The following is a 26,468-nucleotide window of genomic DNA, read 5'->3' as shown; positions in this document are numbered from 1 at the left end:
CCGGGCTTACCCTTGAATGCAGGACCTGCAGTTTCTGGTCTTCTGTGATCCGGCCGGGGGCCGTTCGGAGGTAGCCTTCGAAACAAGTCTGCCAGTGTTTAAAAACTGCTGCTGAGTTCACTGCGTGGGGGCTGATCCGCAGGCATTTCCGGGCGATCCTGAGCTCCATAGTCCTTTAAGCACGCTTAATAAATTGTAGCGCACAATGACTTACGAGAGACGAATAGAGATGAAGTCGATGAGGCTTTATTAAGCGTGACTTGTTCCCCGCAGTTCAGCAACAGACTGGAGCTGCGGGGAGAACTCCTGGTTCTTATACTCCGCCTTCAGGGCGGAGCTAGAGATCAACACCCAACCAGGACCCGGGATCTGTCAGCCAATGGCATCACGGCTTCACAGTCCCACATGACCCCTAATGCATACTACCACACTGAGCATTCAGGTGGGGCCTTGGTTTACTATCTCATTTGAAAGACTCTGCCCGTGCAGTCCTCCTGCAATGTTGCACTTGTTAAAGCCAATTGTAGAAAACCAACTTTTGTAAGGGGTAACGTAAGGAGTCCACACCGAGTTATAGAGTAAAACAAAACTCACTTTGTTTAACATGTTATAACAGGAACATGACAAAAGAAAATGAACTGTCGATCATAATGGCCACAGCTGCAGTAATGGCTCGCCACCACCTTCTCAGGGGCAATTATGGATGGGCAATAAATATAGGCTTTACCATGTGTGTATGTGCACATCAGCATGTGCGTTTCTGCATCTATATGTCTCTGGTCTCTGCGCAGGTATATGCCTATATTTGTAAGTCTCTGTGTATTAGTTAAATGTCTTACCTCTTGGCCCGAAGTACTGTAAGTAGCAGTTATTGCAGTATGGTTTCTCATCGTACTAAGCAAAAGAAAGAAATTGAATTTATTTAAATTTAAAATAATAAAGTTAATTTCCAAGAAATAATTTCAAAAGCGCTGTGTCACATTGTTACAGCATCCTGGGCAAGAGCAAAGAACATTACAACACAGGAACAGGCCCTTCGGCCCTCCAAGCCTGTGCCGATCATGTGTCCTACCTAGACCAACCGCCTGTATCCTTCTATACCCCGTCTGTTCATATGCCTATCCAGATAAGTCTTAAAGGTTGCTAATGTATCTGCCTCAACCACCTCACTTGGCAGTGCACTCCAGGCCACCACCACCCTCTGTGTAAAAAACTTCCCCCGCACATCTCCACTGAACCTATCCCCCCTCACCTTGAACTTGTGCCCCCTTGTAATTGTCATTTCCGCCTGGGAAAAAGCCTCCAACTGTTCACCCTATCTATACCCCTAATAATTTTATAAACTTCTATCAGGTCACCCCTCAGCCTTCGTCTCTCTAGGGAGAACAATCCCAGTTTATTCAATGTCTCTTCATAGCTAATACCCTCCCTGCCAGGCAATATCCTGGTAACACTTTTCTGTACTCTCTCCAAAGCTTCCACGTCCTTCTAGTAGTGTGGTGACTAGAATTGGACACAGTGGGCTGGATTCTCCATTACTGGGACTATGCCCCCACGCCGGTAGAGTTTCACGCCAGAGAAACTGGCATCAAAGGGACACAAATTCCTAGCCCTGCAGGGGGCTAGCAGGGACCCGGAGTAGATCATGCAGCTTTTGCTGCAGATATGGGCCCCCGCACTTCCGGGTCGGAGGCCGTGCATGCGCACGGCGGCGGCCTCCAGCAGCCGCACCGTGCTCCATGGCGGACTCGGACCGCGGAGCAGGACCCAAAAAAGAAACCCTAAGGCCCCCCGCCACGCCCTTCGATCGGCTTGCCCCCCCCACCAGGGCGAGTCCGCAGTGGCCATATAAGTATCCCGACCCGCTGGAGCACATTAGTTCCACGCCGTTGGGACTTCGGACGGTTGGGGGCGGGCAATGGCAGAGCCCGAGTACGCCGCTTTTCGGGGCCCGCAGAATCAGTGGACCGGCACCTGTCCTGATTTCTTGCGGGAAAATAGATTCTCTGCCCCCGCGTCGACCGCAATTTCGTCGTCGGGGTGCAGAGAATCCAGCCCAGTATTCCAAATGTGGCCTAACCAACATTCTATATAATTGTAACATAATTTTCAAGCTTTTATACTCTATACCCTATCCTATGAAGGCAAACATACCATATGCTTTCTTTACCACCATTTCCACCTGTGCTGCCACATTTAAGGATCTGTGGACCTACATGCCCAGATCTCTCTGTGTCTCTATGCTCCTGATGGTTCTGCCATTTATTTTATAGCTCCCACCTGAGTTGGATCTGCCAAAATGCACCACCTCACATTTGTCCGGGTTAAATTCCAACTGCCATTTCTCCGCCCAATTTTGCAGCCTATCTATATCCTGTTGTATTCTCTAACAATCTTCATCACATTCTGCAACTCCTGCAATCTTAGTAACATCCGCAAACTGGCTAATCAGACCCGCTATGTTTTCTTCCAAGTCATTTATATATGTTACAAACAGCAGAGGTCTCAGTACTGATCCCTTCGGAACACCAATAGTTACAGACCTCCATTCGGAAAAACACCCTTCCATTGCTACCTTCTGTCTTCTATGGCCAAGCCAATTCTGAATCCATCCAGCTAGTTCACCCCTGACCCCATGTGATCTAATCTTTTGCACCAGCCTGCCACGAGGGACCTCATCAAATTCTTTACTAAAGTCCATGTAGACAATGTCTACAGCCCCTTCCTCGTCAATCATTTTTGACACCTCAAAAAACACAATTAAATTAGTGAGACATGACCTCCCTCGTACAAAACCATGCTGTCTGTCGCTAATCAGACAATTCACTTCCAAATGTGTATAGATCCCATCTCTGAGAACCTTTTCCAACAATTCCACTATCACTGACGTCAAGCTCACTGGCCTATATCTACCGGGTTATCCTTGCAACCCTTCTTAAATAACGGTACAACATTGGCTATCTTCCAATACTTTGGGATCTCACCTGTGGCCAACAAAGACACAAAGATTTCTGTCAGAGGCCCAGTGATTTCATCTCCTGTCTCCCTCAGTAATCTGGGATAGATGCCACCTGGCCCTGAGGGTTTGTCTACCTTAATGCTTTTTAACACACCTAACACTTCCTCCCTCATAATAACAACCTGTTCTAAAGTGTTTACACATCCGTCTGAGACACCACCAATCAACATGTCCCTCCCCTTTGTGAATACCGATACAAAATACTCATTAAGGACCACACCTACTTCCTCTGGTTCTATACATAATTTCCCTCCTTCGTCCTTGAGTGGACCAACTCTTTCTCTAGCTACTCTCTTGTTCCAAATATACGTATAAAATGCCTTGGGATTCTCCTTAATCCTGTCTGCCAAGGACATTTCGTGACCCTTTTTGCCCTCCTAACTCCCTGCTTGAGCTCTTTTCTACTTTCTTTGTATTCTTCAAGTGCTTCATCTGTTTTTAGTTGTCTCGACCTCACGTATGCATCCTTTTTCTTTTGCTAGGGCACGATCAATTCCAGCTCCCCTTGATCCGGAGTCAAAACACAATTGAACTAACCAATAATTCTTTGAAAAACACCCAAAGTCTTTGGTCCTCGGCTGCCCAATAATTACAGTCACCAGATATATAAATTTAAACACAATTACTTTTTATTTATAACAAGGACTATAATGAAATATGCAGAAAATACAATTGGTTAACTATTATATAATTCCTAATCCCCCACTTTAACTTGCCCCCACCCTCTATACACTTACACACATAAGACAAAACAAATACAAAGAGGAAGACGGGTGAAAATAATAAGTAAAAGTAAAAGATAAGAGTCTTTGCTTCAGATGGTTGTTTCTAATACACCTTCCTTCAAACCTGGCTTTCAGGCCATGATTTCTGATTTCCAGTCGGTAATGGCTTTCAATATATATTTCATTCAGGTCTCTGCAGTTTCAGACATTCAGCAGCTTTTCTGAAGAAAACACGAGAGAGAGCAGGTCCTTTCCCCTGAGTGTCCAGTGTTCAAACTCTACTTTCCTTAGGTCTCTTGAAATCATCCCATTCAGGCAGAATCCAACCACCACCTGTTGCCAGACAGAATACAGCGTTTTGGCCAATTCATTGGCCACAAGCCAACCAATCAAACCGAATCCCACCTCATCTCTTGGGTGCCACAAAGTCTAGCTGAAAGTACTATTTCATAACTTTTTGAATTGCTCAGTCTCTCTGCTGCTTGACTTAAAGATACAGTCCATTAAGCATCTATGAATAGCACAATTAGCACAATTAGTGTGGTTAGCACAATTGCTTCACAACTCCAGGGACCCAGGTTTGATTCCCGGCTGTTGTCACTGCCTGTGTGAAGTCTGCACATTCTCCCTGTGTGTGTGTGGGTTTCCTCCGGTTGCTCCGGTTTCCTCCCACTGTCCACATACGTGCAGGTTAGGTGGATTGGCCATGATAAATTGTCCTTAGTGTCCAAAATTGCCCTTAGTGTTGGGTGGGGTTACTGGGTTATGGTGTCATGTGAGAGTACCTTTAAGAAATGGGTGTTTATAAATGGGTGTGTATATAAATATCTGTAGTGAGAGTACCTTTAAGAAATGGGTGTTTACTACTGCAGTGATGTCAGAGAGTGGGTGGAGCTGGGCTGTCTGTCAGCTTTTTACTTTCGTTTTTGAGCAGGCTGCAGGGTATGTTTTAGTTTCTTTTTCAGTTTTGGAGCTGAAGCCAGACCAAACAGGTGTACTCTAGTTCTCTCTGCCATCAAAAGACTATCTCTTGATCATTTGGTGAATTCAGAATTATAAATATTCTCAGTAGTGAATGTAAACCTAATGTGCTTCTGTTGAAAGTGTTTTAAGTCTTATGGATGTTAAAAGGAAAGCTTAAAGGTTTACTTAGTGTTGTCGACTTTGGGGGTTGTATTTGAATTAAGGGTTGCTAAGATGTTCACTGTATGTTTTAAAAAGGTTAACTTGAGTTCATAGAATAAACATTGTTTTGCTTTAAAAAATACTTTTCCATTTCTGCTGTACCACAGCTGTAGAGTGGGCCGTGTGCTTCCCATACCACAATCTAGTAAAAGTTGTGGGTCAGGTGAACTCCATTATACACTTTGGGGCTCTCTAAACCCTGGCCATTACAAATTGGGGGCTCGAGGGGGATAAAAGTCTATCTATTGGATTGGCTTAGTGAACTTAAAAACAGTGAGGGGTGAGCATATTGTGCTTGCTTTTCAGGTGTGGTATTCTAGTTTAAGTAGGGAGTGTGTTGTGGACAATGGCACTTTCAGAGGCTCAGAGGTTTTTGGGGATGGAGACGCTCACACGCAGTACCTTACGGACAGAGACTAAAAGCAGACTGTTAGATATGGCAAAAACATTGCAGTTAACATTACCTGACAAAATGTGAAAAGTTGAGGTCATTATGGCGGTGGCTAAGCATTTAAAGTTGCCTGAGATACAGTTTGACTCATTGGAAATAGCAAAAATTCAGTTGCAAATTAAACAAATAGAACATGAGAAAGAATTAAAGCAGCTTGAACATAAAAGAGAGAGAGAGAGGAAAAAGAAAGAGAAAGGGAGCGAGAGGAAAAAGAGGGAGAAGAAAGGAAAACAGAAAGAATAGCCCTAGCAGAACAAAAGGAAAGAGAAAGGGAGATACAGATCAGGGAAAAAGATAAAGAGAGAGAGTTTGAACTTCAGAAAATGGCCATAAAACATGACAGAGTCAGTTAAAATGGGCAGACGTAAAGGGAAACGTACGGTTGGTTATCATAGAATTTACAGTGCAGAAGGAGGCCATTCAGCCCATCGAGTCTGCACCGGCTCTTGGAAAGAGCACCCTACCCAAGGTCAACACCGCCACCCTATCCCCATAACCCAGTAACCCCACCCAACACTAAGGGCAATTTTGGACACTAAGGGCAATTTATCATGACCAATCCACCTAACCCGCACATCTTTGGACTGTGGGAGGAAACTGGAGCACCCGGAGGAAACCCACGCACACACGGGGAGGATGTGCAGACTCCGCACAGACAGTGACCCAAGCCAGAATCGAACCTGGGACCCTGGAGCTGTGAAGCAATTGTGCTATCCACAAGGCTATCGTGCTGCCCCTTGATAGTGATGAGGATAGTGAGAAAGAGCGTCATAGTCGAAGGCTTGGTGTGGATCTATTTAAATATGTCCAAGCATTGCCAAGGTTTGATGAGAAGGAGGGAGAAGCCTTTTTCATTTCATTTGAGAAGGTGGCTAAACAAATGAAATGGCCACAGGACATGTGGGTATTACTGATTCAAACAAAGCTGGTAGGTAGAGCCAGTGAAGTGTTTGCATCACTACCGGAGGAGGTATCTGGGACATATGAGGAGGTGAAAAAATCCATCTTAGATGCATATGAACTAGTGCCTGAAGCCTACAAACAAAGGTTTAGAAATTTCAGGAAAGAATTTGGCCAAACATACATGGAGTTTGAAAGGATCAAACAGAGTAATTTTGATAGGTGGATAAGGGCTTTAAAAATAGACCAAACGTATGAAGCTCTCAGAGAAATTATACTTTTGGAGGAGTTTAAAAATTCAATTCCTGATGTAGTGAGAACTCACGTGGAAGAGCAGAGGGTTAAAACTGCGAGGTTAGCAGCAGAAATGGCAGATGATTATGAATTACTTCATAAATCAAAGCTTGGTTTCTGGCATCAGTTTCAGCCGGTGAGGGTTAGAAACTGGGGACATGAGAAATACTCAAGTGGTAAAGGTAAAGGTGATCTGATGGGATATAATAAGGCGAGTGTACCTCAGATTAAAAAAGAAATCCAGGAGGGTGGAAAAGAAATGAAAAGTTTCAAATGTTTTCACTGTAATAAACTAGGCCATGTAAAGTCACTGTGTTGGTGGTTGAAGAAAAGCACTGGGAAGGCTGATGTGGTAAAACAGGATAAGACAGTGGGGTTTGTTAAAGTCATAAAGGAAAGCCCAAGTGAAGTGAAGGAGGGGCAAAAGATTGTACAGCCTGATCAAGAGGTGATTGATAAGAAGGTGCCAGATCTCTTTAAAGAATTTACTTGTGTGGGTACAATTTACTCATGTGTATCAGGAGGAGCAGGTAAAGAAGTCACAATTTTAAGAGATACGGGAGCTAGTCAATCTTTAATGGTAAGAGATGAGGAGTTATGTAGTTTGGGAAAAATGTTGCCAGAAAAGGTGGTAATATGTGGAATTCAGGGTGAGAGGAGGAGTGTTCCATTATATAAGGTAAGGTTGGAAAGTCCAGTGAAGAGTGGTGAAGTGGTAGTAGGAGTAATAGACAAACTATCTTGTCCAGGAAACAGTTTATCTTGGGTAATGATATAACTGAATCGCAGGTGGGAGTGATGCCTACTGTGGTTGATAAGCCAGTAGAAAATCAGACAACTGAAGTGTTGAAGGACGAATATCCTGGGATTTTTCCGGATTGTGCAGTAAAAAGGTCGCAAAGTCACTGGTTATGACAAGAGGATATATCAAAGAGTGAAGATGAAGTTGAAGTGCAATTATCAGAAACGATTTTTGATCAGATGGTTGAAAAAGAACAAGAACAGGTGGAGGATGAGGCGAATATTTTTAGTTCAGGAAAATTGGTGGAGTTACAACAAAAAGATATAGAAATAAAACGGATGTATCAGAAAGCATACACGGAAGCGGAATCTGAGTATATACCAGAATGTTATTACCGTAAAAGTGATGTCTTGATAAGAAAATGGAGACCTGTACATATGCAGGCGGATGAAAAGTGGGCAGAAGGTCATCAAGTAGTATTGACGGTAAGGTATAGAAAGGAGGTGTTGCGAGTTGCACATGAGGTACCAGTGGGAGGTCATTTGGGAATAAGGAAAACTGAAGCTAAAATACAAAAACATTTTTATTGGCCTGGACTGCAGAAAGATGCAGTTATATTTTGTCAATCATGTCACACAAGTCAAGTGATAGGGAAACCTTAAGCACTGATACAACCAGCACCCTTAATACCCATTCCAGCATTTGAGGAACCTTTTACAAGGGTCCTAGTTGATTGCGTAGGACCGCTTCCTAAAACAAAAAGTGGGAATCAATATCTTTTGACGATAATATATGTGTCTACTAGGGTTCCAGAGGCCATTCCAGTACGTAATATTACAGCTCAAAAGATTGTGGAGGAGTTACTTAAATTCTTTACTAGATATGGACTACCCACAGAAATACAATCGGATCAAGGATCAAATTTTACCTCAAGGTCATTCAAAGAAGTTATGGATAGCTTAGGAATAAAACAATTTAAATCAACTGCGTACCATCCAGAATCGCAGGGAGCGTTAGAAAGGTGGCATCAGACATTAAAGACAATGTTGAGGGCTTATTGCCATGATTATCCAGAGGATTGGGATGAAGGAATTCCATTCGTACTGTTTGTAATTAGGGATGCACCTAATGAGTCAACCAAATTCAGTCCTTTTGAACTAAATTTTGGTCATGAGGTAAGAGGACCACTTAAATTGATTAAGGAAAAATTGGTGAGTGAGAAATCGGAAATTACATTATTGGATTATGTGTCAAATTTTAGGGAATGATTAAATAGAGCGGGTGAATTCTTATAAAGAATAAAGGGATTCGGGGATATGGTGTACGGGCCGGAGAGTGGAGCTGAGTCCACAAAGATCAGCCATGATCTCATTAAATGGCGGAGCAGGCTCGAGGGGCCAGGTGGCCTACTCCTGTTCCTAGTTCTTATGTTCTTATGAGACAACATTTGAAAGTTGCACAAAATGTGATGAAGCGGGTCGCGGACAAGAAATCCAAAGTTCGTAGTTTTGCCAGTGGAGATAAAGTTTTAGTATTGTTACCAGTGGTAGGTGAACCTTTAAAAGCAAGGTTTTGTGGCCTTATCAGATTGAAAGGAAATTAAGTGAGGTGAATTATGTGGTAAAAACACCAGATAGAAGGAAGACTCACCGAATGTGTCATGCGAATATGCTTAAAAGGTACATTGAACGGGAAGGAGAGAAAAAGGAGGTTTCAATGATTCTAACTCAAAGTGATGAACCAAATCCAGATGACTGTCAATTTGACATACCTCAAATTAAATTCGAAAACGAGGATGTTCTTAAAAATTGGGATAAATTGTTGAGTTACCTTCCATAGGAAAAACAGACTGACCTGAAAGAGTTATTGATATCACATGGGCATATTTGTGGAGATAAATTGGGAAGTACTAAAATGGCTATACATGATGTAGATGTGGGAAATGCTGTTCCAATCAAACAACATCCATACAGACTTAACCCTTTAAAATTGGCACAGGTTAACAAAGAGCTTGAGAGTATGCTTAGAAATGGCAAATTGAAGTGGGTTGCAGCCAATGGAGCTCACCCATAGTGATGGTACCAAAACCAGACGGTACCCAATGGTCCTGTGTGGACCATAGAAAGGTTATTGCAGTTACAAGAACGGACTCTTATCCTATCCTACGTTTGGAGGATTGCATTGAGAAAGTGGGACAATCAGCTTTTATTTCCAAACTGGATTTACTTAAAGGTTACTGGCAGGTACCTTTATCCAAAAGGGCGAAGGAGATTTCAGCTTTTGTGACTCCAGATGGTAGATACCAATTCAAAGTTATGCCATTTGGCATGAAAAACGCCCCAGCCACATTTCAACGGTTAACTAACAAAGTTGTTTCTGGATTACGCAATTGTACGGTATACATCGACGATCTGGTAATTGTCAGCCAGACATGGAAAGGGCAGCACGGTAGCATTGTGGATAGCACAATTGCTTCACAGCTCCAGGGCCCCAGGTTTGATTCCGGCTTGGGTCACTGTCTGTGCAGAGTCTGCACGTCCTCCCCGTGTGTGCGTGGGTTTCCTCCGGGTGCTCCGATTTCCTCCCACAGTCCAAAGATGTGCAGGTTAGGTGGATCGGCCGTGATAAATTGCCCTTAGTGTCCAAAAGTGCCCTTAGTGTTGGGTTGGGTTGTGGGGATAGGGTGGAGGTGTTGACCTTGGGTAGGGTGCTCTTTCCAAGAGCTGGTGCAGACTCGATGGGCCGAATGGCCTCCTTCTGCACTGTAAATTCTATGTTAAAGGACATTTAAAACATCTGATGGAGTTATTGGATCGACTTCAGGAGGCGGGTTTGGTGATAAACCAAGCCAAAAGTGAATTTGGAAAAGCCCAAGTCACTTTCCTTGGCCATACAATCGGACAGGGTCGAATGGTCACACGGGATGTGAAACCAACAGTTATTGAGGAGTTTTCAATGTCCTCAAGACAAAAGGAAATAATGCAATTTCTTGGCATGAGTGGATTTGATCGAACATTTGTGCAAAGGTTTTGTACCATGATTGCTCCACTGATGGACTTGCTGAAGAAACGTCAAAAATTTCAATGGACAGCGGACTTTCAACAGGCATTTGACTGCCTGAAAGCTGTGATAACCAATGCTCCTGTGTTGGAGAGTTACAAGGGACTCTGTGATCAGATTGAACTGAAGTATCTGACTTTAAACAGAAATGCCGAGGTGTAGAGACATGGATGGATCGTGCAGAGACGTTCTTGTTCAAAGAGACTATCAATCGAGAAGGATTTCAGTTGGAGGAAGAAAAAGGGGAAGAAATTGACTATATTATTATACCTGTTTGCTTGTGTTGTTTTTTGAAACGAAAAAGAATATTTACTGTGTGCATTTCTTAAAGGATAGTGAAAAGGTGAAGAATGAAACCATCTTGACGGTGATGGTTTTTTTTTTCTTGGGGGGAGGTGTCATGTGAGAGTACCTTTAAGAAATGGGTGTTTATAAATGGGTTTGTATCTAAATATCTGTAGTGAGAGAACCTTTAAGAAATGGTTGTTTACTACTGCAGTGATGTCAGAAAGTGGGTGGAGCTGGGCTGTCTGTCAGCTTTTTACTTTCATTTTTGAGCAGGCTACAGGGTGTGTTTTAGTTTCATTTTCAGTGTTGGAGCTGAAGCCAGACCAAGCAGGTGTACTGTTGTTCTCTCTGCCACCAAAAGACTCTCTCTTGATCATTTGGTGAATTCAGAATTATAAATGTTCTCAGTAGTGAATGTAAACCTAATGTGCTTCTGTTAAAAGGTGTTTCAAGTCTTATGGATGTTAAAAGGAAAGCTTAAAGGTTTACTTAGTGTTGTAGTTTTTGGGGGTTGTATTTGAATTAAGGGTTGCTAAAATGATCAATATGTTTTAAAAAGGTTAACTTGAGTTCATAGAATAAACATTGTTTTGCTTTAAAAAATACCTTTTAATTTCTGCTGTACCACACCTGTAGAGTGGGCCGTGTGCTTCCCATACCACAATCTATTAAAAGTTGTGGGTCAGGTGAACTCCATGATACACTTTGGGGTTCTGTAAACCCTGGCCCATAACAATGGGGATAGGGTGGAGGTGTGGGCTTGGGTAGGGTGCTCTTTCCAAGAGCCGGTGCAGACTCGATGGGCCGAATAGCCTCCTTCTGCACTGTAAATTCAATGATTCTATGATTCTATCAATCAAAAATAATAACAGCAAAAATAAAGAAAGGGGAAATAAGGGAGTCAACAGGAAGGACCCTTACAATATCCTCAGAATGCCCCAAATTGTTTTGCAAACAATTAATTATTTCAAAAGCACTTTCGAAACAAAACAAACACAGTTGCCATTGGTATATTTTTAGTTGAGAAGGGGATGCCAGTCAGGACAACTCCTACTATTTTCTCCAAAAGTTCAGTGCGATATTTTACATCAATATCAACAGCCAAATGGGGCCTTGTTTATATCCCATCAACACCTTTGAAAGTAGCACTCAATCCTACACTGTCAACTGATTTATGGGCTTAGCCCCTGCAAATGGACTTCAACCTTTTGCCCACAGACAAATGAGCCAATATTTATATCTGTTCACATCGGAAAACAATCTTTAGTAATAAAAGTTATACTAACCACAATTAGAACTTTTATGCTATTTTCTTGAACATAATAGATCCAAAAATAAATTTTCATTGATGCAAACATCAAGTGCTAGCTGTAGTGTAAGACTTTGGAGTTAAATATAGTATGGGAGTTTAAGAGAAAAAAATCTGAATCTTTTACCTTCTTAAAATCTAACAAAATTTCTGGTAATTTAAGGGTACACGTTTAAATATTTTTTGGGGCCTAAGGGAAGTAAAAACAAGGGGCTGGATTCTCCATTTGGGAGACTAAGCCCCCATGCCGGCGTGAAAATGGCGGGGCTGGATTCTTCGCCCTGCCACGCCACTTTTCAGCCTCGACCCGCCGGCGGGATTCTCCGTTATGCTGGCTGGTCAATGGGGTTTCCATTGTGGGGCAGCTCCACGCCGTCGGGAAACCCTTGGCCGTCGGCAAAACGGAAAATCCCGCTGGCAGAGAATCCTGCCCAAGGTCTTTTACGCCAGGAAAACTGCTGCAAAACGGCCACCGATTCCCCGTTTTGCTGGGGGCTAGCAGGGAGGCAGCATAGAGCTCGCAGGTCTAGCTGCCGATGTGGCCTGAGCATTTCCGGTTCCGTGGCCGCACATGTGCATGGCGCTGGCCTGCAGCGGCCACGCCGTGCTCCAGGGCGGACCCGCGGACCTGGACCGCAAAAGTCGTGACCCCCTTCGGCTGCTCGCGCGCCCCGGACCACCTGCCCACAGTGCCTCCAGCCCCAAATGAAGCCCCCCCTGCCCGCAGATTGGCCCTACCCCGACTGTGGCGGTGTCGCACTGAGTCCACAGCCACCACGCGAGGTTCCCGAATGGTGTGAGCCTATGTAACCAACGCCGTCAGGACCTCAGCAGGTCAGGGACGGAGCATCGAGGGGCGGGCCTCAGACAGTGGCCGGAGGCCATGGATAAGTGGCGCAGCGTACTCCTAGGGTACACCACTTTTCAGGGGGTGGAGAATTCGAAAACCAGCGTCGCTCCCGATTTCAGCGTCAAAACGGATTCTCCGCCCCATCGCCGAACGCAATTTCGGGGTCGGGGGGCAGAGAATCCAGCACAAGGTCTCCTTGTGGAGAAAGCCTGGGGAGTTAGTTAAGGCAGTAAGTAACTGGCTAAGACTGGTTCCTGAATCAGGAGAGGCTGAAAGAATAAAGACAGGCCTCAAAAATGCAGTCTGCGCAGAGTGCTAACTGCAGTGTATGAGACTTTGGAACTGAGGTAAGTGAGGGAGTCCAGGGAAGTGGGGAGGGAGGTATCGCTGTGTTTTATTTCCCTTACTATTGTAGTGATATGCCTGTATGTAATATCACAAGTAACTGGTGATGCGACCTCCAACCAGCAGGTGGCGATACTGACACACCAGGCACACCAGGTGGTCTACAGACCATGCACTCGAATATAAGTGGAGGCACATCCGGCCATCTTCAGAACAAGATATCTAGGGTAATAACACATACATGTAATTGGTCAGCACAAGGTGTAAGTTCCAGAGGAGTAGCAAGACTCCATGATAACGTGCTCGGTAACAGATTGCCATCCTTCCGCACGAGACAAAATAAAAGGATTTTGGTTTGGCCAGATCAAAGTGTTTGGTGAGTTCTTCATAATAGTACAAGGGACCAAACACAACATGGTACCAGGTGTGCTGAACATTTGAGGTTGGTAACGGCAGTGACAACCTTAGGCATTCGGTTTGAAGACCGGTCTGGTGAACTGCAATCTGAGGTGACCCAACGCATAAAAATGCTGAAGCTCGAGATAGATGGTCTAAGGGCCAGCCACCAGCTTCAGATATCCGGTAATGTAGGTGAGAACTGGTGGCTGTTCAAACAGCAGTTCGAACTTTATGTTTCGGCCATTGGTCTGCAGGCCCAGCCTGATGAAAGTTGAATTGCGTTGCTGCTAACATTGGCAGGTTCACAAGCGCTCGAACTATGTAACCCATTTGTCTTTAAACATGAGGGGGGGTCAGAAGAATTTTGATGAAGTGATAAAGCACTTCAATCAGCATTGTTCCCCCAAGAAGAAAGAAACGTTTGAGCGCTATATGTTCCATACGCGTACCCAGAGAGAAGGTCTTCAATCAAACAGCCATATTAACCTGTGTTTTGCGAATGCAGTGGCTGCACAGCAAAACAGTGCGCTCAGCCCGAGGCATTTTGGCGCCAACTCCAAAGAAAAAGCCAGCGCCACTAGTGCTGTGACGCACGTCATGAAGAAACGTGGTCTCAGTGCGGGTGGCCATTTTAAGCGGGCGACAGGAGCTGCCGTCGCCATCTTGTGCCAGAAGTGTGGCACTCGACATGCCCCATGGCAATGTCCAGCCTTTGGCAAAGCATGTTCCATTGGGCAATTTGCAACACAATGCTTTGCGCTTCCTGTGATGGACCATGTAAGAGCAGGTAATGGAGGGGAAAAAAATCATCCAATTTTTTTGTTCTTAATCACTATCCAATGACCTCTGCTGCTATTTATGTCAGCATTGATCAGACATGCCTGGAATGTCCCCCCTGTCTATATGAAATTCAACGTGGGCAAGTGCGAGGTCTTGCACTTTGGAAAAAAGAAGAGAGGAATGGACTATTTTCTAAACGGTGACAAAATTCATAATGCTGAAGTGCAAAAGGGCTTGGGAGTCCTAGTCTAGGATTCTCTAAAGGTAAACTTGCAGGTTGAGTCCGTAATTAAGAAAGCAAATGCAATGTTGTCATTCATCTCAAGAGGCTTGGAATATAAAAGCAGGGATGTACTTCTGAAGCTTTATAAAGCATTAGTTAGGCCCCATTTAGAATACTGTGAGCAATGTTGGGCCCCACACCTCAGGAAGGACATACTGGCACTGGAGCGGGTCCAGCGGAGATTCACACGGATGATCCCAGGAATGGTAGGCCTAACATACGATGAACGTCTGAGGATCCTGGGATTATATTCATTGGAGTTTAGGAGGTTGAGGGGAGATCTAATAGAAACTTACAAGATAATGAATGGCTTAGATAGGGTGGATGTAGGGAAGTTGTTTCCATTAGCAGGGGAGACTAGGACCTGGGGGGCACAGCCTTAGAATAAAAGGGAGTCACTTTAGAACAGAGATGAGGAGAAATTTCTTCAGCCAGAGAGTGGTGGGTCTGTGGAATTCATTGCCACAGAGGGCGGTGGAGGCCGGGACGTTGAGTGTCTTTAAGACAGAAGTTGATAAATTCTTGATTTCTCAAGGAATTAAGGGCTATGGAGAGAGAGCGGGTAAATGGAGTTGAAATCAGCCATGATTGAATGGTGGAGTGGACTCGATGGGCCGAATGGCCTTACTTCCGCTCCTATGTCTTATGGTCTTATAAACGTTCACCGTCCGGGGTCACACGTGAAGAATAGTTACTCATGAGAGATACTGGAGGGCCGTCAATCATTGTGAACCTATATTCATCATTGGACATTGCTTCAAGGGGGGAAAAAAGCGAAAGAAGACTGAGGAGAGAACAAAGAACAAATATCTTTGGGAGTTAGTCATAAGTAATTCTTGTAAATAAAACAGCCATAAATCTGCAGACAATGATATTAAAATCTTGATTTATAATTGACTTAAATGCAATTCAATTACTTGTTGCATGTTTATTCAACTTCAAACTACACTCATGGAAACAAGTTCAATATTGATGAATGCTGAAACACTAAAACAGCCCCACAGACAACTGACAAAAATTAATCAGACACAATGGACATTGAACAAAATTTTCTCAGATATTAATTATTTCCTCAAAATCTTACTATTTTGTATTGTCGAATATACTTACTGTACATTCTGCCTGGAGGGTTTCTGAATTGCCCACTTCTTTCCCCGTGGCATACCACCCAATTCATGAAACAGCCTGTGTCTTATTGACCGGCAGATCGATTAATTCGTTCACATTACATTAACATTGTTCATATTGTTTTAGAAACACAATTCTCGTCAAATCTCTCGTGTGAAGTTTCTGTCATCATCATATCACGTTCTGTGGCAACCAGGGATCAAACAAGTGCCAAGGCCCTGCTTTTGGTCCTTTCCTAACCCCCTCCCCCCACAGCGCAAGCTCAACTCAGGCCGGCTGCTGCCAAAGACACTGCATGCAACCAGTGTGTCATATGAGCTGCAAGAAGTTATCAGGCGACCTGGTGGTCATATTTACCTGGTAGCCTTTTCTATTTGCTCGCTTACCGACCAGTTATTTTTATCGATGTTCTGATATTGCTACACACTAAGAATTACTATTTTCTCCCATAATGACACTAATTGGATAACTACCATTGCCTTTTAAAATTTGTTTACATTTAAAAAGGGCCCCACATGTGTTACATGTGTAAACCATTGCTCCGCGACCCTTCTGACACTCGCCCGTGGGTCACGACTCAAATTTTGAAAAACCTTAATTAACTATCTTGAATTCGTCCAGTGGTCAGGGACAGGAGGGTGTGACTACAAGTGAGGCAGGTAGAAGGATCCAAAAGGGAGCACTCCAGAAGGTCGGTCCCTGTCCTTGTCCAACAGGTTTGAGATTCTTGCTCCCTGTGTGAACGGGAATGGGGACTGTAGAGAGAATGAATAAAGTGACCTTAGCACCATGGTAAGGGAGCCATTCAAGGGGGGAGAAAGAGAAATGTCATAGTCGGGGATAGTACAGTTAGGGGAATAGACACTGTTCTCTGTAACCAGGATCAAGAGTCTCAACGGCTGTGTTGCCTGCCTGATGCCAAGGTTGGGGACATCTGCTCCAGGTTGGAGAGGAACTTGCAGTAGGAGGGGGAGGATTCCATTGTCGTGCTCCATGTAGGTAGAACGAGTGATGAGGTTCTGCATAGAGAGTTTGAAGAGGTAGGCACCAAATTAAACTATAGAACCTCTGAGGTTATAATCTATGGATTATTACCTGAGCCATGTGGGAGAGTCTGGGACCAGAAGGCGTAATCTTAGAGTAAGGGATCGCCCAGTTAATACAGAGATGAAGAGGAATTTCTTCTCTCAGAGGCTAGTGTATCTGTGGAATTATTTACCGCAGAGAGCTGTAGAGGCTGAGTCGTTAAGTATATTCAAGGCTGAGATAGACAGATTTTTCATCAATAAAGGAATTGAGGGTCATGGAGATAAGGTGGGAAAGTGGAATTGAGGATTATCACATCAGAACAGTCATGATCTCATTGAATGGCGGAGCAGACCCAATGGGCTACGTCTGCTCCTACATCTTATGGTCTTGTGAGTGGGAATAATATATGACTGGATGAGAAATGTACTGTACTCCACACGTCCTATTCGTACAAAAATGATTTTGATTTTGCTGCTGTCCATGACATTCCCTCTACAAATCTATGCCCTGCATTTCAATTATCTGTCCCCTCTTGAACATAGAACATAGAACATGCAGTGCAGAAGGAGGCCATTCGGCCCATCGAGTCTGCACCGACCCACTTAAGCCCTCACTTCCACCCTATCCCCATAACCCAATAACCCCTCCTAACTTTTTTGGTCACTAAGGGCAATTTATCATGGCCAATCCACCTAACCTGCATGCCTTTGGACTGTGGGAGGAAACCGGAGCACCCAGAGGATACCCGCGTTGACATGGGGAGAATGTGCAGACTCCACACAGAAAGTGACCCAGCGGGGAATCGAACCTGGGACCCTGGTGCTGTGAAGCCACAGTGCTATCCACTTGTGCTACCATGCTGCCCTTGAGACTACACTTTGCCTGGCATTCCAGAAGATACCATATCCCATCTGAAATCGAGGACAAAAAAACATATCAGTCACCTAATTTGTAAGTAAAAGGTGGTTACATCGTTTTTGAACATAAAGTTTTAAAAATATCATGGGCGGGATTCTCCGTCCAGCGACGCCAGAATCAAAAATTGCGATTGGGCGGAGAATCGGGCATCAGCTGAAAATCGAGGTCAACGCTGGACGCCCAATGGAACATCATGCTCCAGATCCAAGATTGCAGCGTGAATGCGATTCACGCCGCGCGCCAGCATTATCATGCAAAATGTACAGTAGCGGCTGTTAGCATATCATTAATGGGCGATTAATGCACATAGGACCCACAGCACGCTGCAGCTATGGTCCCGTCACGTGCCCAGCCACCTGGCTAAGCCCCACCAATGGCTCCTGCCCCAGCACATGCCACCAAGCATGGCGCCGTCCGGTGGCTGACTGGCTCCTCCCCGATGGCATCCTGTTGGCGGGGTATCACACCCAAGGAGTAACTCCACAGTAGACTCCATAGGAGAGCGCATGATAGGGGCCACAGAGCTTTTTCCTGGCATGGATAATGCCAGGCACTACTACCCCTGCCAGCAGGGATGGAAGGTGGCGTTAGAAGCTCCCAGTGTCAGGCATGACAGGGCCAGGGTAGCTGTGTAGAGGGCAAAGTGTCAGGGGGAATGGGTGGGGTGGAAAAGGGAACATGGGGGGATGTGGGGGCAGGGGTTACTGTGCAAGACAGCGCCATTGTGCAGTCTGTTGGACTTGGTTGGGCATGGGAGTACTCAGCATGCTAACATGTCTGCCCTCCACCCCCAGCAGATGATTGATTTTGGTATCGCACCAGGAGTGGTTGGCATCTGCCTAGCCACCGCAGACCTTGAGGATGGACGAGCAGCAGTTGTTCGGGAAGGGCTCAGAAGAACCGAAGCCTACCCAATAGGAGCAGGGGCCAGCCAATAACAATGGAGAGCTGGCTGCCCCACAGGCCGAGGAGGTGGGAAGAAGGTGCTCGCATATACCCGCAGCGCCAGTGGTCAGAGGACCTGCCGGATCGCAGGTGTCGCCGAAGACTCCGGCTGACCAGGGAGACTGTATGGCATACCTTCTGGATTATGGCGCATCTGGACTGCTGGGGTATGGGGGAGGACACCTGCTCCCGCTGGCCATCAAAGTGACGGTTGCCCTGAAAGTTTTTGCCACGGGGTCCTTCCAGGCACCGAGTGAGGACTTGTCAGGGATCTCCCAGACCGCCATGCACATGTGCATCCGCGCTGTCACGGAAGCCCTGTATGCCCGGGCGGCACAATATATCCACCTGAATATGGACTGAGCCCACCAGGTTGCCCGGGCCGTGGGATTCACCGCTAGCACTGGGATGCCACAGCTTCAGGGCATGATTGACGAGACGCATGTCCCCCATGAACACTGCCGCATGAGGGGGTGCCCTTCACAAAGAGGATGGGATTCCACTTCCTCAATGTGCAGCTGGTGTGTGACCATCAGCTGCACATTATGTACATCTGCACCCGATACCCAGACAGTGTGCACAATGCCTTCATCCTGGCACACTGGTTAGTTCCCAACACTTTCGAAGCGCTTCTCCAGGTGGGGGCTTGGAGCTGGGCAACAGGGTTTATCCGCTGAGGTTGTGGGTGATGATGCCTATCCGGAGGCCACAAATCAATGTGGCGAACTGCTCTAACAACACCCATGTAGCGACCAGAAGCATAATCGAGCGGTGCATTGGTGTCCTGAAGATACGGTTCAGGATCTTGGACAGCCCTGTAGGGACCCTCCAGTATAGCGCTAGGAGAGTCTCCCACATCATGATGGCCTGCTGTGTCCTCCACAACATCGCACAGCAGAGGGGCGACAGGCTGGAGGAGGATGACGAACTCCAGGCCTCATCTGATGAGGAGGAAGCGGAGGAGGGCCAAGATGGGCAGGACTTGGGGCCCGACTAACCACAGGATCCCACACAATGTGAGCGCCAAGGCTGCCGTGCATGGGACAATCTAATCACCTCTAGGTTCACCGACTAGGCAACCTGGCCACCAGCAGCTTGAACATCTGTCCCACCCCTACATAAGCAACCCCCACCCCCATTCCCGGCCAACCGGGGGGAGGTATTCAGAAGCAATGTGGTATTCTAGCACCTCCCATGCAGGAGTCACCGACACGGGCCCAATCACCTCCTCCCTCCGGGTGCCTGATGGCCCCCGGACTACTCCTTGGGATGGGGGGATGGCCAAAGCAAGCCCCAGGGACTTCCCCACCACCTGGCGCTGCCAGTCCTGGAGGCCCATTCTCGTCTCAACCAGGGTCTCAATGCTCTCATCCATGGAGCACAGGGACTGGGCCACATCCCTCTGGGACTGGGCCACATCCTTCTAGGATTGTGCCACGACACTCATGGATTGGCTTAGGCCAATCAGTGCCAGGCCAATGCCCTCGACGCTCGCAGCTGTGACCCGTTGTGACTGGGCCAAGCTCTAGTGCGTCGCTGCAATGTCCATATTGCTCTGGTACATGACTGCCTGTGACATGGCAACCCTGTCCTGTGCCTCAGCCAACACCCAGATAGAGTGCCCCATGCCTTGGATATCTTGATCCATGGTCGATACCTTTGCACCTAAGGCCTCCACCATAGATACCACCCATGCAATTTTGGCCTGGGTGGCACACGTGGTCAACACCACCTCCTACTCCTGCTGCCGGTTAGACTCCTCCAACTGCACCTTCAGGTACTGGATGGTTACTGACAACCCCTCCTGTAAGCCCCAGCTCTGCATTTCCAACATTGATGGGACCACCCTTTTCAGAAGCGCAAGACCTGTCTGGACGGCAGCTAGTCCCTGATGTCGGGCCACCCGCCAACCATCTGCCCTCTTGGGGATTTGTACCTCCACCTGATATACCGCTCCATGTGTTTGGTGTGCACCAGATAGTGCCCCAGGAGTCTCTTCACTATAGTGCTCAACCGCGGTGACTGTCTCTGGGATGGTGGAGGATGTCGACCTTAGCAGTGACGAGAAATCGGTGTCATCCCCGGACATGTGCTCTGCGGTGTCGTGGGGTTGCGGCTGGGGGTGCGGATCACCAGCATGTTCCGCCTCGTCTGCAGGTGAGCCATTGAACTGTGGTTGGGGTGGGGGATCCCGGATGTACCCTGCAAGGGAAAAGACAGGACGCATGGTTAGATCATGGGTAAACGTGTTTTGGGGGAAGAGGAGACTCACATGCCATAGCGACATGGCAATTCATTAGGGGTTCACTTGGAAGGCTAATACTGACCTCCGCCTCAGCGACTGCCCACTCTCCAATCCCACCAACCTGGTCCATCATCCTCTGCTCTGTGACAGTGAGGGGCCGCAAGTCCAGCGGGCCCCCTCCAGTCTTCTCCCGCTCCCTGCAGTTCTGGGCCGCCTTCTCTTGGGGGACAGATAATGCACAGTATGAGACACCCGGATGCGTGCAGCGTAAGGGGTCTGCAGCCAGTGGCCTGTGTATGCAGTCTGTGGGACAGGGGTGGTGCCAGAGGCACGGCACTGGCGACTCACCCTGAGGAGTTCATGCAGCATTTTCCTGCACTGCTGCCCAGTCCTGGAAGTGGGGCCACGGCACACACATGGAAATTGCTTATTGTCACAAGTAGGCTTCAAATGAAGTTACTGTGAAAAGCCCCTAGTCGCCACATTCCAGCGTCTGTTCGGGGAGGCTGGTATGAGAATTGAACCGTGCTGCTGGCCTGACTTGGTCTGCTTTAAAAGCCAGCAATTTAGCCCAGTGTGCTAAACCACATCCTCTGCCACCTGCGGCCAGCCCCAGTTGCTATTGGTGGATCTTCGTGGCTGGAATGAGAGCGTGTGGGGAGTGGAGTGTTTATATCCGGCTGCAGCTTGTCAGGCTCTTGACGCCGGCCAATCACATGTCGGTGAGCTTTGGGATCTCACTAGTTCCATGTGTCGCCGGTGCTGGTCCATTAGAATGTCCGGACTGGCCCCAGGACTGGTGCCACCATGGGGACGGTAGAACACCCATAATTCAGTCCCGGCGTCAGTACTTAGTCTCTGAAACGGAGAAGCTCACCCATAAGTGCACGCAGGATCTTAGAATGATTTAGAAATTATAAAATACACACAAGTTAATGACAGAATAAGCCATTCAGTGTAACTTATCCATATCGACCGTCAACAAGTAATCTAAATTACATTTATCCACTCTTTTCCCACATCCCTTAAATTTCATCCTTCAGTCCAATCTAATCTTGAACATTGACAGGGGGGTGATTTTAACCCACCCTGCCCATCTGGAATGGTTTAACTGCACAGTCAAAGTCACCACTGAAAACCTACTTCCACATTCAAACTCAACTCCAATCCACCACCACTTTAACTGTGTTCTTCATTAGGCAGTTGAGGTACCCAGTGGCACGGTGGCACAGTGGTTAGCACTGCTGCCCCACAGTGCCAGGGACCCAGGTTCAATTCTGACCTTGGGTGACTGTCTCTGTGGAGTTTGCACGTTCTCCCCGTGTCTGCGTGGCTTTCCTCCGGGTGCTCTGGTTTCCTCCCACAGTCCAAAGATGTGCAGCTTAGGGGGATTGGCCATGATAAATTGCCCCTTAGTGCCCAAAGATGTGGGGGAGTGGGCCTGGGTGGAGTGCTCTTTCAGAGGTCGGTGCAGACTCGATGGGCCTATACTTCTGCAGTGTAGGGATTCTATGATTCTTTGCTCACCTGATAACCTAATTTAAACCTAAAACATTTGGGATCTTGATATACCTTCAATTCACCAAGAGGCCGAGAGAGCGAGTGAACATAAGGCTTTATTAGTTGTGATCTTGCCTAGCCAGAGTCGGTTGTGCAGATGAGTGCCACCCGCAGGTGGCCAGGTTATATATGGCCCCGGTGACGGCGGAGCCAGAGGCGGAACACACTGGGTTTACAGTACAGTACCTGGAAGCAGATCGTATCATCACTTCCAGGTCAAAGGTTACATTAGGTGGATACAATGGTTACAGTGTCATGCGTTATGGCAAATACATTCACCACAGATCTATAATTTCATTAGAACCTCAATAGCACGTTAATCGCCAATTTAGCAGGATACCCACTTTGGCTGTCCTACTCAGTAAAATCTGGTCGACGTGAAGAAGAGACCCTCTACGACCATGTTAGTGTGATGAGGACTAACTCTCCCTTTGATGGCTTGCAGGTCCCCGAGGTCTGGAGTTCAGTTTGGACCCACAGTTCCATGCCAGTGAGGTGTTTAGAGGGGTGGGCTCCTCAGGTGACCAGAGGTCTTCTGATCATGCAAAAGATACACGCAGCACTCAGCAGTGTGAACAGCATGGAGCCTGTAAGTTGCACCAAAGAGTTGCATTTAAAAGCAATCACGGTCCGAGCCAGGCCACCCCGATACTGAGGAGGACACCCCATGTCCATGGACTCGGCCCAAAGCCGGTCCGAGCTACTACCCCAGCCTGAGCAAGCCCTTCAGTTTTCAACTGTTTTTCGATGTTTCTTTAGCCTCCTCTCTGCAGCCCCTCTGCAGCCATGGTGCCCAGTGCCCATTTGTAAATACTTGTAGTAAATTGCACCTGCGAGACCTCTATCTGAGAGGCGAGGAGCATCGCGGAAGGGCAGAGCATGAAGTGTCTAAACTGCTAATCACATTTGAATGCATACAAATGCCGGTTCTGCATGCCCTGCAGACGCAGGGCGCAAACCTCTTTCTCGCCGCCGGGGAGGGACTCCTGAATCAGCGCAGGGCACAAAACTCATTTTCTGCCGGCGTCCGATTCTCCACTTGATCGCGATTCGCATTTCCAGCGTCGCGAGGCGGAGAATCCAGCCTGTAGTCACTGTTGCAGGGAAATTCAGCAATACCATTTTGTGCACAGCAAGATCCCACAAATAGCAGTTATTAACAATGACCAATGAATCTGTTTCAATTAGGTTCATTGAAAGATACATGTTGGCTAGCACACCAGGAGAGTTCTCCTGCTCTTTTAGCTACATCCATTTAAACAGTCCCCTGTGTGGAGACCGGAATTCATTTTGAATGTTCCCTCTGCCAGCCAACCCAGGGAGAAGGTATTACTGAAGCATAATGCCCTGCTTTACAGTAGCTACAGCACTCCTGCGTATTGTATTTACTTTTAACTGTTTGTGATTGATGCTTCGACATATCCATAACAAAGAAATACACATGAAATAAGTTTAAAGCATTAATTTCTATGCTGCATTTGCTTTGTTTGAATGCATTTTTACTGTAATTCGGAATAATTAGATTCTGAGGCACTTTACGGTTCTTTATAAAAAGACGTGTGCACAAAACTGCAGTCTTTGTCATTTGTACTTTGAAATCTCTGAAAGTCTGAATCTTTTATTCTTTTTGAAATGCATGTCTACAATAGTCATTTTGATATCCAAAGTTCGATTTGCATAAAGCATTTCATTTTCGAATGATTGAGCGATCTATCTGGTTCGAATTACCATTCAGCCTGCACCTTGTGTGAAACCTTCATTTTAAAATGCCCTCATTTGCAATCCGCGCTTTCACCCTGGAGAGCAGCTGACATCAGCCAGTGCGATTTTGAATTTGTACCTTTATTTGTCCCAACAACCTTAGTGGCTGTTGCTGTTACAGCAGCCCATTTACACTGATGTGTAAGCACAGACTCCAGCACACAACACACATTCAATCGAACACACAAAGCAGCAATAATAACATGCCCACTGTTTAAGCATGCAACCTTGATGAGAATCATATTCTCCCAGAAGCCCAGCCATGTAAATGAGGGAGAATCCCAGTAGTGGAATTCTAACTCAGATCAAGATGATACATAATTAGTTTCATCTCCATATGTAGATGGGGGAAAAGATATTGATGCTCATGATTAAAAAGAAAGCCTCAGATGTTCTGATTGCTTACAATTCCCTCAAGGAGACAACAGCTACAGAACAAGCTTGAAGAGACAGATTATAGGAACAATACAGCTAGACAGTAAAATACTGGACAAACAGATGGAGGCTCAAGGCATTACGTACCTCTGCATGTTGTCCCGGACTTAACTGGCGCTTGCACCGATAGCATTTTAGACAAAGGGGGTGATAGTCTTTGCCTAAAGATCGCTTTCTCTCCGCTGCAAAAAGAAACAAGGGTAATGAGGGGGTCTCTTTCAAAAGGAAAGTCACCACTCGCAGCTGAAGTAATTTATAGTAATATGTTTAAAATGCCCAAATCTATTTGATTTATGTCGACTACGTTGCAGACGAGAGAGATTCTCCCGCTTCTTCAGACATCTTTGATCTGGTATCTACACACGCTACACTGTGTAACCGATTTATCCTTCAGTTTGTTTTAGCAATGTTATTCTGAAGATACTTTCCAATCTGCAACTTTTAAAATGGTGTCTGATGGCTGACTTTGTAAGACTGGGTGCCACTACAATGAGATTTTCCTTGCGGAACGATACTGTGACTTTTATGCTACTTAATATTTGCTAATTGTGCAGTGGCAATGTAATCAGTACGTGTTCGATATAAAGACCAGTTCCTTCCTCTAGCAACAGGTGTAAGATGAGGAGCTCAAAGCCCATCGGGCCCATTTCCTCTTTCTCACCATATGGTGCAAGGCACTCGCTGTATGAAAATCGCTTATTGTCACAAGTAGGCTTCAAATGAAGTTACTGTATATGGAGGGAAATTATTATTATTTTGGTTATATTTTACTCGCATCCAACTTTGCTTTGTGCTGATTAACTTGAAAAGTTTAACAATAAGGTATTGAAGCCACCCCCCACAAGCCAAGCACTTGTCATCTCGACAGCCATAGTTACTGGGCCAAAATACGGTCACAAGTATTTCTGCAATTTGTTGTCTTAATTCAAAAAGCCTGGCTGAACCAGTCACAGAAAGGACATATCCCCAAAACTGTTAGGAAAACACATTTGATTGCATATTAATTATTACTGTCCACTTTGTAAATAATAATTTTGGTGTGTTGCACAAAACCGTATCGACAGTGAGCAGGAACAAAGCTACACCAACTCGATTACAGACTGAACACTTCCTTCAGTTCGGCTGCAAATTTCCAAAGGGACTCACTCGCACTTACCAAAATAGACAGGTTTCCCACAGATTGGACAATATGAAATCATCTTCTGAAATTCTGTCAATTCGAGCCTATAGCAGATGCAGTTTTTAAAAATGTCCAAAACCGACAGGAAAAGCAGCAAGTGTGACGTGTTTAACTTTAACGCCAGGATGTGGTTTTCTTCAAGGGCGCCCGTTAGAGAAGTTTAACTAAAACATTAATATATGTCAGCCAAAAGCTGAAGTTTCACAACCAAGGATATCTGCAAAACATTTACTTTGATCTCAACCGTTGCCGTTATTGGAGTCAATGAGGAGACCTGAAAAGGAGAGTCAAAAATAGTTTATTTCCTACTCACACGAGGAAATACAATAACAAAGTAACAGTCCAAGTCCCAGCCGGGCCAATCCTGAGATGCCGGCTCCTTCCTGGGCCAGCTTTTATCTCGGGGAATTAACACGCCCACTGTTGGGCCTCCGCCACTCAGCGGGGGAGCTCATAATTCAAGAACCCCACAGGGAGATAAGTCGGGTTGTCCCTGTGGATCTTGTGGGGGTTATAACATCCTTCCCTCCCCACCCCCAAAGTCCGTAAGAGTGGAGGAGGTTATCTTCGCTTTGCCCATGGTTGCATCTTGGGCTGTTGTGGGGCTGTGTCGGGGGGACGTGTAGTGTGTTGGGAA

At 46.1% G+C, this 26,468-nt stretch overlaps 1 protein-coding gene across 2 annotated transcripts in view; it reads right to left on the bottom strand.

The window, feature by feature from the left end:
• Positions 1-26,187, bottom strand: part of LOC140430057 (cysteine-rich protein 1) — a 43,212-nt gene extending 17,025 nt beyond the window's left edge. Inside the window, exons 1-3 of one of the 2 annotated variants that reach the window (XM_072517597.1) lie at positions 25,808-26,182; positions 24,739-24,833; positions 840-894 (exon numbers count right to left, since the gene is read on the bottom strand). In XM_072517597.1, coding sequence (XP_072373698.1) covers positions 840-894; positions 24,739-24,833; positions 25,808-25,850 — 193 coding nt within the window. In that variant the 5' untranslated portion in view covers positions 25,851-26,182. Of the gene's footprint in view, positions 1-839; positions 895-24,738; positions 24,834-25,807 lie in introns of both variants that reach the window. The other variant, XM_072517598.1, reaches the window with a different exon arrangement.
• Positions 26,188-26,468: the final 281 nt, after the last annotated feature.

Source organism: Scyliorhinus torazame, chromosome 9 (assembly GCF_047496885.1).
Source record: "Scyliorhinus torazame isolate Kashiwa2021f chromosome 9, sScyTor2.1, whole genome shotgun sequence".
NCBI lineage: Eukaryota > Metazoa > Chordata > Chondrichthyes > Carcharhiniformes > Scyliorhinidae > Scyliorhinus > Scyliorhinus torazame.
The sequence above is the reverse complement of the archived record's forward strand: the minus strand, read 5'-3'. Positions and strand labels throughout refer to the sequence as shown.